The sequence below is a fragment of the Schistocerca nitens genome, chromosome 3 (assembly GCF_023898315.1).
Source record: "Schistocerca nitens isolate TAMUIC-IGC-003100 chromosome 3, iqSchNite1.1, whole genome shotgun sequence".
Classification (NCBI taxonomy): domain Eukaryota; kingdom Metazoa; phylum Arthropoda; class Insecta; order Orthoptera; family Acrididae; genus Schistocerca; species Schistocerca nitens.
In genome coordinates, this window is record NC_064616.1 from 66,985,283 (window position 1) to 67,001,396 (window position 16,114).

Sequence of the window (16,114 nt, forward strand, 5' to 3'; positions counted from 1 at the left end):
TGGTGCGGTAGGCAGACGTCTCTGGCGCCCCAAGCGGCTGCTACCAAAAGCTGGCCACACATGAGCGGCGGGCCACGGATGTTTCCAACGGATTAGCTGGCCACACACGAGCTGATTTCCGCGACGAGCCAGAACGACAGGTCGACTGTGCTTTTCTCTCTGAGGCCTGGTCCACACCGGAAAAATGTTGCTGGTCTATATAACGAGGCTGCCCCGATTCAATGCCTCGCATATGTTGAGGCAAAGCCCCGCAACAAAGAACCTTGTCCACATTACAGGGGACAGTTCAGCTCGAAAAGTCTCAGGAACTATCCTGTACACGTCTGTAGGTCCATCTGTCTTCGCTTTTACTATAGATTTAAAAAATAAAAATATAAATTGTGCCTCCAGAACACAGTGGAAGCATTTTTTTTTCTTAATTGTAAGGAATTCTTCAGCCTTATTCTGCTTGCTGTAGCTGACAGAAACTACAACTTCATATGTTTGGATGTGGGGTGTCAATGAAGAATTTCTGACGATTGAGTGTTTAAATATCCAAGCTTCTTGAGAAAATAAATAATGGTACATCGGGTTTGCCTCAGCCCATCCCATTGCCAGGGTGAGGAAACAGCGTCCCATTCTTGTCTGTAGCAGATGACATGTTTCTTCTGTTACGAGATACGCTGAAGTTATACCCAAGCTACAACAGCCGATCATTATATTCAGTTATGGTCTAAGTCGTGCACGCTGTATTATTGAAAACGTTTTTGGGATATATGCCGCGAAATTTCCGGCTTTACTGAAGCCTAAGGTCTACATCCTAGTGAAGTGGAAACAGTGGTTCTTGAAAGTGTGTATCTTGCATAATTTTTTATGATGACATGCAAAAACAAGTTACATTCCACCTGACATTTTTGCCAAGGAAGAGTATGATAGGAACTTAGAACTACAAGAATCAGAACTTCAGGAGCTACAAACTCTACTGAGGAGGTCCCCAAATCAAGTTCAGGAAATCAGAAATAAATTTAGTGATTAATTTGTCATCTGGTGGCTCAGTACCTTGGCGGGATTAAATGATTTGAAAAGATATACATATAAGCTAGCTTTTCCTAATCCTTGTTCTGTATTTCTAAAAAAATGAATGTTATTTGAAGTTCATAACAGTTATTAATTTTGTATTATTTACCTTATATTCTTCTACATCAGTACTACGACTTCCTCTAACTGATTGGCAGGCATGAGAAACATGAGAGATACATATCCAAACCATGAAAATTTTTAAGAGAAATCCCACTCGTCCTACTTTCCTCTAATTTCTTGTGTTCCCACCGAAACTGGCTTTCCAAAGCGTGATTTTTTTTCCAATTTCTTCTATGAAGACGCCGAACTTTTCTAACTCTCTTAGGAGTTAGATTGAATGTATCAACATTCTTGTAAACAGGTAATCTGCTTCTTCTTGCATATCTTCTCCTCCGGAACGGCATGGCTGTCTGTACTGTGCGGCTGCCTCGAATGGAATGAGCGTACAGCTGCCTCAGTAGCAGTGACGTAATCACTGATAAGACGGCGCGGCAGGAAGTGGCGCGCTGATAAACCGCAATGGCGGCGCCGGAAGTCAAGCAATTCTGCGGATCGCGCTTAGAACTATAGCGCGATCCCGCTGGCGGCTCGTGCAGCGGCTAAGTCCCGTTCAAGGTCACCCGCCTTACGTAGCTGCAGCAGCTAATAAAACACAGCCATGCATGAATAATGTGCGACCTCATTTGTCGCGGTTTCTGCATTCGATATGTGTGACGTCCCACAAGCAGTTGTTCATTTGAAGATCAGCAATTAGTTACAAAGTAGTTTCAGTCGTCCACATATTGGAAAATATAAAATACAACCAAGCTAGACGACAACGATAACACTGACGACTACGTGACTGACTGAGCCAACTTCCCCTGAACATGTTGCGCAATATCGTTCCATAGATTCCCGTTTAGACGGGAGTCCAATCCTGTATCACTTTAGACCGGTAGTACACTCCGTGGACATGGTAACATTTTGAGAGTCTGAATCGTAGCAGTACTGATTCAGACTGGATGCAGCCGCGTAACAAACATCTCCAGCATCGAGTCACGGCGTAGACTAGGCTGCGGCCGCCGATCTGAGGACCATCGCTTCCCACTAGCGCACAGGCTCGGTCCGTTCGTAGGTAAGTCGCCGGATTTTCGTGATTTATCCGCGGATACAGGACTGCGGTGCATACTCGTCAGGCCAGAGGTTACGGGCGACGGATCTATATCTATATCCGCATCTGCACTCTGGAAACCATGGCAGAGTGTACATCCCGTTGTACCAGTGATTAAGGTTTCTTCCTGTTCCAGTCATGTATGGAGCTCGGGAAGAATGATTAATTGAATGCCTCTCTGTGTACAGTAATTATTCTAATCTTATCCTCACGATCCCTATGTGAGCGATACGTGGGGAGTTGTACTACACTCCTGGAAATGGAAAAAAGAACACATTGACACCGGTGTGTCAGACCCACCATACTTGCTCCGGACACTGCGAGAGGGCTGTACAAGCAATGATCACACGCACGACACAGCGGACACACCAGGAACCGCGGTGTTGGCCGTCGAATGGCGCTAGCTGCGCAGCATTTGTGCACCGCCGCCGTCAGTGTCAGCCAGTTTGCCGTGGCATACGGAGCTCCATCGCAGTCTTTAACACTGGTAGCATGCCGCGACAGCGTGGACGTGAACCGTATGTGCAGTTGACGGACTTTGAGCGAGGGCGTATAGTGGGCATGCGGGAGGCCGGGTGGACGTACCGCCGAATTGCTCAACACGTGGGGCGTGAGGTCTCCACAGGACATCGATGTTGTCGCCAGTGGTCGGCGGAAGGTGCACGTGCCCGTCGACCTGGGAACGGACCGCAGCGACGCACGGATGCACGCCAAGACCGTAGGATCCTACGCAGTGCCGTAGGGGACCGCACCGCCACTTCCCAGCAAATTAGGGACACTGTTGCTCCTGGGGTATCGGCGAGGACCATTCGCAACCGTCTCCATGAAGCTGGGCTACGGTCCCGCACACCGTTAGGCCGTCTTCCGCTCACGCCCCAACATCGTGCAGCCCGCCTCCAGTGGTGTCGCGACAGGCGTGAATGGAGGGACGAATGGAGACGTGTCGTCTTCAGCGATGAGAGTCGCTTCTGCCTTGGTGCCAATGATGGTCGTATGCGTGTTTGGCGCCGTGCAGGTGTGCGCCACAATCAGGACTGCATACGACCGAGGCACAAAGGGCCAACACCCGGCATCATGGTGTGGGGAGCGATCTCCTACACTGGCCGTACACCACTGGTGATCGTCGAGGGGACACTGAATAGTGCACGGTACATCCAAACCGTCATCGAACCCATCGTTCTACCATTCCTAGACCGGCAAGGGAACTTGCTGTTCCAACAGGACAATGCACGTCCGCATGTATCCCGTGCCACCCAACGTGCTCTAGAAGGTGTAAGTCAACTACCCTGGCCAGCAAGATCTCCGGATCTGTCCCCCATTGAGCATGTTTGGGACTGGATGAAGCGTCGTCTCACGCGGTCTGCACGTCCAGCACGAACGCTGGTCCAACTGAGGCGCCAGGTGGAAATGGCATGGCAAGCCGTTCCACAGGACTACATCCAGCATCTCTACGATCGTCTCCATGGGCGAATAGCAGCCTGCATTGCTGCGAAAGGTGGATATACACTGTACTAGTGCCGACATTGTGCATGCTCTGTTGCCTGTGTCTATGTGCCTGTGGTTCTGTCAGTGTGATCATGTGATGTATCTGACCCCAGGAATGTGTCAATAAAGTTTCCCCTTCCTTGGACAATGAATTCACGGTGTTCTTATTTCAATTTCCAGGAGTGTATATCCCTAGAGTAATCATTTGAAGCCCGTTCTTGAAACTTTGTTACTAGACTTTCTCGGAATAATTTATGTTTTTCTTCAAGAGTCTGCCTGGTCTGTTCCTTCAGTATCTCTGTGACATTCTCCCACACATTAAACAAACATGTGACCATTCGTGCTACCCTTCTCTGTATACGTTCAATATCCCCTGTAGTCCTATATGGTGTGGGTCCCAGAGACTTAAGCACTATTCTAGGACCGGTTGCACGAGTGATTTGTAAGCAATCTCTTTTGTAGACTGATTGCACTTCCCCAGTATTTTACCAATAAACCGAAGTCTTCCACATGCTTTATCCACGACTTGAACCTATATGAGCATTCCATTTCATACCCCTACAAAGTGTAACACCCAAGTATTTGTATGAGTAGGCCGATTCCAACAATGACTCATCGATATTACAGCCATACAATACTACGTTTTTTCGTTTTATGAAGTTCAGAACGGAAGAATTACCACTGTGTCTCGCCACAAGTATGTTGTAAACTTTGTCTTATTTATTGTAGTACTTTTCGCAGTTTGAAAGTAGTTCATGTCTTCGAGAGAAAATATGGTCGATGTACGCTATGTACTAATATATTTCTCTAAAGAAAACTGGCACAAAATTTGTCAAAAATATGTGGCCAGAAAGCAACATTCTATGTACATAGAATCGCGGCCATTCTTCTGAGAATCATGAAGATTCAGTACGCCAGGAAGACGACGTTCTTGACTCATTGAAAAGTACAGTAATTCGTAATAGCTGGGGTTCCGCGAGGTAGTGTTATAGGCCCTGTGCTGTTCCTTATCAACATAAACTATTTAGGAGACAATCTGAGCAGCCGTCTTAAGTTTTTTGCAGATAATGCTATCGTTTATCTTCTACTAGTCATCAGAAGATCAAAACAAATTACAAAACGATTTAGGAAAGATATCTGTACGGTGCGAAAATTGGCAACTGATTATAAGTAATGAAAAGTGTGAGGTCATCCTCATGAGTGCTAAAACGAATCCATTAAACTTCGGTTACACGATAAATCAGTCAAATCTAAAGGCTGTAAATTCAACTAAATACCTAGGTATTACAATTAAGAACAACCTAAATTGGAAAGAACACAGAGAAAATGCTGTAGGGAAGGCAAACCAAAAACAGCGTTTTAGTGACACGTAGACGATGCAACAGATCTACTAAAAAGACTGGGTCCATTATGATCGTCCATCCTCTTTTTGGAGTACTGCTGCGCGGTGTGGTGGGATCCTTACCAGATACGATTAGCGGAGTATATCGAGAAAGTTCAAAGAAGGTAGCACATTTTGTATTATCAAGGAATAGGGGAGAGTGTGTCATGGACATGATACAGGATTTGGGGTGGACATCATTAAAAAAAAAAAAAAAAAAAAGGCGTTTCTCGATGTGACGGGACCTTCTCACGAAATTTCAATCACCAATTTTCTGCTCCGAATGGGAAAATATCTTTTTGACGCCGATCTACATACGGAGAAACAATCGTCATAATACAATAAGGGAAATCAGAGCCCACAAGGAAAAATATAGATGTTCGTTTTTCTTCCGCGCACTGTCCGAGAGTGGAACAACAGAGAATTTTTGTTAAGGTGGTACGATTAACCATCTGCCATGCACTTAAGTGCGATTTGCAGAGTAGCGGTGTAGATGTAGACATAACACAGTTGTGGGTAATAGCTTGCAATAGCACTAGCAACATTTTATTGGCGATCACAATACAAATTTTACGCTTCTTTCAAGAGACCTACATCTTTCTGAGCTCTTTTCTGGAATTACTGAAGGTATTTTAAATCTGTCTTTACAACTATAAGAAAATGCGTATTTTTGTCACCAAATGCGTTTAGTTTTATTGAAATAAAACATCAGTGGTCTGTAATGAAACACATTTACAATCTGGCTTGCATTCTAGCTCTAAAAACAGTTCGTTGGGAAAGATGTTAATTTGACTTACGATATTTTATGTCCGATTTCTATCCCATCAGGAAACGACGTTTGCTTACACGCTTTTGAGGTGTTACTCGTTTGGCACTTTTGTTTGTTGCCCCGGTTGCAAAAACGGATTTAAAATACGTTTAGTAATTACAAAACATCTACGGCCAGTATTACCCACACAAATGATGCATTTCTTTTCTGAAACTTTAGTTCAAATTTTGTAGCTTAGATTTTATAACACTTTGACCCACTAGTGGAATTCGGTATACAAATGTCAGCCATCTCTTTGTACACACTAATTATTACGCTTTTGCTTGTGTGAGATTCATGTGTCAACTTTCACAAGCAAGGTATTTCACGGTACAGTTGTGTAAGTTTCTCGATGTGGCTATTGGTCCACCCCTTTACTATACTTGCAGCAATTAAAATATATTGTCCCCCGAGAACCACAGGAAAACACTTGTACTTCCTAAGGAGGCCCATCGCAGAAATCCACACGAGTGTGGACAACTAATGAGGCTGGATCGCCGCTTCCGAGAGTTGCGTGTCTGAATGTCGTCTACTCTCTAAGGCACAGGCGGTGACTGCACGTGTTTCAAGGCTCAGTCGGAAATATTCGTGGCCCGTCGCTAGCTCGTTTGTGATACGTACTGTAAAGAATGTGCCAACTATGGCGCCCCAATCGGCGGCTGTGAGTCGCTAGTGCCTTAAACCGGCCATAAAACCCCCCCTCCTGATTCATCACCGCCTACTGTTTTAAAATTATCAAACAGATCGACTGATATCTTAAAAAAAAAGAAACCGTACCATTGGATCTTAATTCCTTTTTAACGATGTTCCTTCTAGTACTGCGAAGTACCATTGATGACTTCATCCCACTTGACGGCATTCAGCAATTCTGGGCTCCCTTTGTGTTCAGTAGCGATGAGAATCAATACAGTCATAATTGGGATCCGATCTTAAGTGGGGTGCGGCTACAAATCGGGGTTTTCGAACTGCGCGTCGCGACCATATAGTGCTTTCATAAAAATAATAATTTGGTTTATTTGCGTTTTGAGCAAAGAAACAATGTATGCGCTAGTTCAGACAGCCAGCAGGCCGGCAAGTAAGTGGTGTTACTATAACGGCGTGGTAGATGGCAGTCGAATCGTACTATGTAGCTCATTTGTCTTTATTCAGTAACAATCCGTTCGAAGGTTGGTTTGTAAGATGCAGATCGTCTGTGATTGTGGTCTGCCAGCATGGACAAATTTTTAAATGTGAGTACAAAACGTAGTATTTCAAATGTATCATGCTGTTCTAAAGACATGAATAGACGAAAATGCAGGATATGACGACAGTAAATTTACGTGGATTGCTGTTGGAAATGAACTACCACAATGTGTCCTTTGTTTCAAAGGCCTAGCTAAGCGTGATTACTTTCTGAAGTACTTTACAGAACAACTTGATGAGCACAATTGGATCAAAGATAATTTCAGTACAGAACTTCCATCAACACTTACCACTGAACCACGGGGGAAATTTATTGATATTTGCTTCAGACTTCACATTGAAATCGAAGTTTGTTTCCTTATCACGGCTTGAGTTTTGGAGCTTGGTGAAAGATGAGTCTCTGCAATAGGTACTGGCCCTTAAGAGTTTTGATTCCTCTTGCAGCATCCTACTTATTATCAACCCAAAATACATCGCGAATTAATGTGGGAAAGAGATGAGAGTCGCAATTTTCAGTTTTGTGCCGAGATGTGAAGAACTGATGATGAAGCATACAATCTCATTCTTCCGATTGATTTCGTTGAAAGAATAAGGTGGAATTTCGATTAAAATGAGTTATGTCAACAGTTAACAAAGAAATAACCACTGTTATTAATGTTTCTTTCAAAACATGAATTCAATGACCCAACATTTTGAGTCGGATGCCATGTGTGGAAGTACACACAGGTGTTCATGTTCAGTTTTAGGGAACTATGGGCCCAAAAAACACTGATCCTATGCGTTACTCAAATTCGTATCAGCGTTCTACCTTTTTTTTCGTTTGTGTACAACATTGTGACAAAATAGGCACACTCTTGAAGCCTTAGTTCCCATTTTGCAAGTTGTGCTAATGGGCCTTTCAGGATTGGCAAACAAAATAGAGAATGACAGTTTGGTGCAGTAGTGAATGGCATGCCAAACAGCTTTTAAGACACTGGTTATAGGTAGGCCCTACTCGGGGAGCAGAAGCCCACATTTTCAGCAGCTTCCTCGATTTTACATGAAATTATACTGCCAATGTTACTGTGCTATTCCTACACTACACATACATTGCACAATGCTACCATGGAAGATATCAGCGCATGCTCAAGTATAGAGGCAGATATGTATTGCTCAATCGCTCCGAGAAAATTTCGTGTCTCACTACAACTGTATTCCTCAAGACAACTGAAGGTGTGTGAAAGAGGGCACTTTTTGTACCTCTGTCACTTCCCACTTCTCCTGTTCTGGTCATGAATGGTCAATGCAAAGAGGAGGATTGTTGGGAAGCCTACGTGTGTGATCTATATGTCTGATTTTACCTCCATGGTCGTGATCGGTGGAAGTCGGATGACTTCGTGCCACTCTGGAATGTTTACGGTTGCTGCCAATATTAGCTACTTAACAGTATTGTGCGCTGTAACAATAAGGTGCCGTTGGGAATCTAGTGTTAATTTGTATGCTGTGTTGTGTGTGGTCACTGCTAATATTGTGAACAAATGTGAGCGAAGAGCCCATACAATAATGGGTCATTCTGCCAATTTATGCACAATACATTACACCTGTTTATATTGCGGGCTCAACTGGCAGTCCACGCAGCAAGTTCGATCCTCTGCAGGTCTTTCTGCAGTTTGGTAACATTTTTTGGTGTCGTGACTTCTCCCTATACCGTACATCATTATGATTCGCGAAAAGCGTCATGGGACTTTCTACATAATCCGTAATCTACCTATATTGTGAAAAGTAATGCCCCTATAACACTCCCTTGTGGTATTCCCAAAGTGACTTTATGTCTGAAAATCTCTCTCCATTGAGAATCCCATGCTATATTGTATTTCCTAACAACTGCTCTGGCGAATCACACAGCTGGTTTAATATTCCGTGTTGTCTTACATTGTTCATGAGGCAGCTGTGTGAAACTGTTTCGCGTACTTTGTGGCCGTTAAGGTACAACGGCATCAACCTAGGCTCCAGTATCTACTGCTGCCAGGGTCTCGTAGGCTAACGGAGTGAGCCGTGTTTCACAAAATCGTTGTTTGCGAAACACAGTTCTCTCTCTCTCTCTCTCTCTCTCTCTCTCTCTCTCTCTCTCCTCTTTTTATTGAGGAATTGATGACAATGAAGTGCCCTTGTGGCACCTGTAAGTAAATCGCTTGGGGATGAGATGTGGCTGTTCACAGTATCTCTTGGATTGTTTGTGATGCGTCTTATTTTCGCTGGCATGTAACTTTCCTTACAAGCTTGATTACAGCCCACCGCTTCCAGACTGACTGAGCTTCTTTGTTCGAATGAGAGTCTGGATCGTTGACTGGAACTCGTCCGATCTGTCATGATACAACATCATCTGCAGTGGTTCACAACCAGCAGAGTAATTGTTATGGGAACTGTTTGAAGCAGTAGAGTCAATCTACTGTTCCTAAATTTCCCAGCCTGTGATCACCTTTGATATTTGCAAGAAGTTTCATCTGAGGATAACACTATGGCTGCGTTCTGGAAGTATGTCAAACACAAATCGTTGTTACACTACTGGCCATTAAAATTGCTACACCAAGAAGAAATGCAGATGATAAACGGGTATTCATTGGACAAATATATTATACTAGAACTGACATGTGATTACATTTTCACGCAATTTGGATGCATAGATCCTGAGAAATCATTACCCAGAATAACCACCTCTGGTCGTAATAACGGCCTTCATACGCCTGGGCATTGACTCAATCAGAGTTTGGATGGCGTGCACAGGTACAGCTGCCCATGCATCTTGCTCGGCCACCATTGACCAGACGTTTTCAGTTGGTGAGAGATCTGGAGAATGTGGTGGCCAGGGCAGCAGTCGAACATTTTCTGTATCCAGAGAGGCCCGTACAGGACCTGCAACATGTGGGGTCGTGCATTATCTAGCTGAAATGTAGGGTTTCGCAGGGATCGAATGAAGGGTAGAGCCACATCTGAAATGTAGTGTCCACTGTTCAAAGTATCATCAATGCGAACAAGAGGTGACCGAGACGTGTGACCATTGGCGCCCCATACCATCACGCCGGATCATACGCCAGTATGGCGATGACGAATACATGCTTCCAATGTGTGTTCACTGCGATGTCGCCAAACACGGATACGACCATCATGATGCTGTACACAGAATCTGGATTCATCCGGAAAAATGACGTTTTGTCATTCGTGCACCCAGATCTTTTGTTGAGTACACCATCGCAGGCCCTCCTGTCTATGATGCAGCGTCAAGGGTAACCGCAGCCATGGTCTCTGAGCTGATAGTCCATGCTGCTGCAAACGTCGTCGAACTGTTCGTGCAGATGGTTGTTGTCTTGCAAACGACTGCATCCAGCACGGTGTTCAGTATTACCCTCCTGAACCCACCGATTCCATATTCAGCTAACAGTCATTGGATCACGACCAACGCAAGCAGCAATGTCGCGATACGATAAACTGCAATCGCGATAGGCTACAAAGTGACCTTTATCAAATTTGGAAACATGATGGTATGCGCTTCTCCTCCTTACATGAGGCATCACAACAACGTTTCACCAGCCAATGCCGGTCAACTGCTGTTTGTGTATGAGAAATCGGTTGGAAACGTTCCCCATATCAGCACACTGTAGGTGTGCCACCGGCGCCAGCTTTGTGTGAATGCTCTGAAAAGCTAATCATTTGCATGTCACAGCATCTTCTTCCTGTCGGTTAAATTTCGCATCTGTAGCACATGATCTTCGTGATGTAGCAATTTTAATGGCCAGTAGTGTATTTGTTAGGTGAGTGTTACCTTCTCAACACTGGTTTTAAGAGGTTGGGCATGTTTTTGATTCATAATATTCAGCACAATGCCCCAAATACCACAAAACATAATTATCTTTGGCTAACAGTAAGACATCTGATATGATGTAAATGGAAGATTCAGTCAACGAGGACCAACAAATTTACACAAAAATGAAATCATATAATTTCATGACATATTGGCAACTTCCCCCCACAAACTCCTAACCGTGGCTGCCTCATCTGCACATGGTGCTAGAGAATCACTGTAATGTATTGGAGAGTGAATTTGACCAGGATACAGCAGTTCATTTCATCCTGCAATTCAGCTGTAATTTTAGCAGTTCCTAGGGTGGAGGGGGACTGCTGTATATTATTGTAGAATACTCATTGAACACTCCTCATCTTGACAGTAGTGAATGATTTACACAAGGTGTACTCATTGGAGCCGTTCTAGTGTGTTGTCCCCTATATGTCAGATATTGCAGCATATAACTTGGCAACATGGCCATTCACACATTGTTTTCTGGGAAGCATCACTGTTTGTGTTGCATACTGAGGCAGTCATTAAAGATGTGAAGCTACAAACATTGTGGGATTCACCAGTGTCAAAGAGTGCTTTCAGGCCATGATTTGATAATAATAATAATAATAATAATAATAATAATAATAATAATACATCACATACATTCAGCAACAGAAAGATTCACATTAAGCAGAAAGGAAGGAGGAAGGGGATTTATCGACATAAAAAACCTACATTATGGACAGGTAGACAATTTAAGAAAATTCTTTCTAGAACGAGCAGAAACTAGCAAAATACACAAGGCAATAACTCATATAAATACATCGGCTGCACCACTGCAATTTCATAACCACTTCTACAACCCTTTAGATCACATAACATCAACAGATACGAAGAAAGTAAATTGGAAAAAGAAAACACTTCATGGCAAGCACCCGTATCATCTAACACAGCCACACATCGATCAAGACGCATCCAACACATGGCTAAGAAAAGGCAATATATACAGTGAGACAGAAGGATTCATGATTGCAATACAGGATCAAACAATAAACACCAGGTATTACAACAAGCATATTATTAAAGATCCCAATACCACAACAGATAAATGCAGACTTTGTAAACAACAAATAGAAACAGTAGATCACATCACAAGTGGGTGTACAATACTAGCAAATACAGAATACCCCAGAAGACATGACAATGTCGCAAAAATAATACATCAACAGCTTGCCTTACAACATAAACTTTTAAAACAACAAGTTCCTACATACAAGTATGCACCACAAAATGTACTGGAGAATGATGAATACAAATTATACTGGAACAGAACCATTATAACAGATAAAACAACGCCACATAACAAACCTGACATCATACTCACCAATAAAAAGAAGAAATTAACTCAACTAATCGAATTATCCATACCCAATACGACAAATATACAAAAGAAAACAGGAGAAAAAATTGAAAAATACATCCAACTGGCTGAGGAAGTCAAAGACATGTGGCATCAGGATAAAGTTGACATCATACCAATTATACTATCAACTACAGGAGTCATACCACACAATACCCACCAGTACATCAATGCAATACAGCTACATCCAACCATATATATACAACTACAGAAATCCGTAATTATTGATACATGTTCAATTACCCGAAAGTTCCTAAATGCAATATAACACATACCGTACAGTTAATAGGAAGTGACGCTTGATCAAGGTCCGCGTCACTTTCCATTCTTAACCAGACTTAACGTCTGAGAAAGTAAAGAAATAATAATAATAATAATAATAATGATAATGATAATGATAATGATGATGATTACATGTGATTCAACAGCCTGATGCAAGTCTTTCAGTTGGATGCCACTTTGGGGACTTGCATGTCCCTAACGTACTACAGTAATTCTGATGGGGAAAGCTGATGTAATAGTTTAGCATGGAGTCTGAACCACATGTCATTTCGGGTGATTCTTCACATCCTTGAGAGGTGAGATTAAAAGCAGACTGAAATATTCCATTCTGAAACCAGGATTTAGTTCTGTGACCATTTGGTTTTCAGGCGTGCGCTTTACCACCAATCCGCCATACCTGACTGGACAGTGATGAAATCCCTGAGTGGATCACACATTGTTCACCCATAAAACTATCTTTTGAATAAAATATCCTACATGTGTCTGGAATGGGCATTCAGTTATGGCAGATATGTGTGGCAGTGGTAATGTGCAAATGTTTTTAGCAGTGATTCATCAGATTTGGAGAGGATAGTCTTGCCAATATGATGATAAGTCTCTGAGTAAATGACGGGGTAGTTGTTTGAGGTGACAGCATTTGCTAGTATCTGCGGCCCCAGTCTGACTATGGTGAAATCCCTGAGCAGACTACACAGAATTTATGGTGAGAATTGTCTGTTGATTACCAAATACACTGTACGAGACTTATGCAGGCAGATTGGTAGCATAGAGGTGTTGTAGAGTTGCCAGTAGTGCATCAGCATTCTTGGCAGGGAATTGTCAAACAAAGAAGGACTAATTTTAGCAACATGATTACTCTAATACAACTAGATTCCTGGATTTGATGGTATTTTATAATTTCAATCTACACTTAGCTGGCGTATTGCCTCAGCGTGATGGCACGACTTGGCAGATGTGCGCTGCTGTGTAGTCGTCATTCAGACTGTTTTAAACTGATTTACTCCTGCAGCTTTCAATATAATCACAATAATATCAATGAGTCACAGTTGGAATCAGCTAACTCAAACAAATCCCTGAGTGTATCAATTTGTAGTGATATGAAATGGAACAATTACATAGTCTCAGTTGTAGGTAAAGCAGTCTAGTGGTAGAATATGAGGAAACACAATATGTCTACAAAGGAGACTGCGTACAAAACACTTGTGCAACCCATCCTAGAATATTGCTCAGGGGTGTGGGATCTGTACCAAATAGGACTAAAGGGGGACATTGAATGGATATAAAGAAGGGCAGCACGAATGTTCACAGGTTTGTCCAACTCATGGGAGTGTGTCATGAGGATACTGAAAGAACTGAATTAGCAGACATTTAAAGATAGATGTGAATTATCCCATGAAAACCTGTTTACAAAGTTTCTGGAACCAACTCTAAGTGACAAATCTGGGAATATATTGCAGCCCCCTACGTATTACTCCTGTAGGGATATGAAGACACGATTAGACCTAGTACAGCACATTCGGAAGCATTTAAGCAGTTGTGCTTCCTGCAATTTGTACATGAATGAAATGGGGGATAGCCCTAATAACTGCACCTCACATTGATATGCAGATTATAGTTGTATGTGTAGATTTTATGTAAAGCTTTATTGGCTTAGTCTCATTTGGATTCATTGTGTGGAACAGTGCCAGTACACTGTATGTAATTATGTTATTGCATATTCTTCCATTGCTTAGACTCTAGTCCATTGCCTGTACTAGAGTCCATGCTTCATTTTGTTCTCCTAGCAAGTGAAGTTACTGCTGGTTCTTGTCAAGGTGTACAGGACATCGACGCAGCTTTTGAACCTGTCGTCTTTGTTGTTCTTGAACTAGTGCTGGGCTGTACTGTACAAGTGAAAATAGATTGTAGTGATGCGCACAGTATCACACTACCTTTCGTATTGGGTGTCTGTCAATTCCCTTTAGTAATTTAGCCAAATCTTGCTGGTGTCTCCCAAAGTCACTGGTGGAGGCTTGATGTATAAATGGCTCACTGGCATTTGTGTATCCATCAGTCTCTTCCTAGGTTGATATAAGTAACAATGTACAGCGCGTATGTGGGTGATTTAGGCTATGGCTATTTTATAGCCCCACTGGAGTGATAATGGCATCAGTGTACCAAATTACCAGGTGCCTCGTGTCACGTTTTTCCCAGAAATCTGTACCAAATGCACCATGAAGTTATCAGTTGACACTGATTTATCATAATTCTGAAAATTCTCAGTTGACAAAATAAGTGGAGTGTATATTATTTGCTGATTTACTCATCACCTACAAATATACTACACTTTAAATTCATTATATAAACAGTTTTAGCAGAAATTTGTCTCCAATTTTCAGTGGGTTCAGAGATGTTGACATATGTTCTGTTGAGTATATATGACTGACATAGATGACAAACACTCATAAGTATGATGTTTGAATCAAATAAGATTGTATGCCAAGCTGGATGACTGTTATTAGCAAGTGTTTAAAATGGTGCTATTAATGTCTATATGTGTTACAAATTTATGCATGTTGTAATTTAATTTTACGTGTATTTTTGAAGAAAAACATAGATTTCTACTTAAAAACAGAGTACTGCAATAGAATCCAAACTTCAATAATATCTAATGCTTGGAATAATTCCAACAGTCACCTTTGTTATAGAAATTTGGCTATAATACTAACAGAAATATGTAACACAAAAGATAAATAATTTAAGGAGTTACCAATAACAACTATCCAAATAGTAAATACCAGACAGACACATATGGAAATATAACAAAATGCATAGATTGGAATCACCAGTTCATGAAAACAAAAGAGGAGGTACTGATTCTTGAATTTTAACACTATATGTAACTCATTAGCTCTATTCCAACTTCAAAATTTAGTTTGTATTGCATTCAGCATAGCAACCCATATCTGTAGCACAAAGTTCAAGATGTTGCGGAAGTATGATACTCTGAAGTTGAGCCTTTTCATTTTATAAAAGAATTCAGTGATTGCATTTGTTCACAGTTAGCCATAGCACTGAAATTTTCTCAACACCTCTTTATAAAATAGACTTCTTCGACTTCTTATGTATGTAACTATTGACACTGTAACATTGTATCATTTCTTATGTTTTGTCAGTTATTCCAACTTGTCTGTCATGGATGGACACTGTAATTCCCTAGTACTCAGATATTATACAGTGGTATTTATGACCTACTAACCTGAAATAGTACTGTAGTGGAAATATCACAATTCTAATTTACTTTTCTTAACACAGTATTTCCATGTTAAGTTACCTACATTTCTGTTAACATGTGTTACCATTATTGTTTTTAATACTGTATGTTTTTCCATTTCAGGAAAAAATTGAAAATGTCTTTTTAGGTATATTTACAGTTGAATGTGTGATGAAGGTTGTAGCGTATGGTTTAGTGGCACACCCTGGAGCATACTTGCGGAATGGCTGGAATTTATTAGATTTTACTATTGTTGTTATAGGGTGAGTTGTAATATTAA

The 16,114-nt window shown here is 41.8% G+C and overlaps 1 protein-coding gene across 1 annotated transcript in view; it reads left to right on the forward strand.

Moving 5' to 3' along the window:
• Positions 1–16,114, forward strand: part of LOC126248026 (muscle calcium channel subunit alpha-1) — a 922,345-nt gene that overhangs the window by 361,987 nt on the left and 544,244 nt on the right. The window contains exon 4 of the mRNA XM_049948623.1: positions 15,958–16,097. Within this exon, the coding sequence (XP_049804580.1) occupies positions 15,958–16,097 (140 nt within the window). The remainder of the gene's footprint in view (positions 1–15,957; positions 16,098–16,114) is intronic.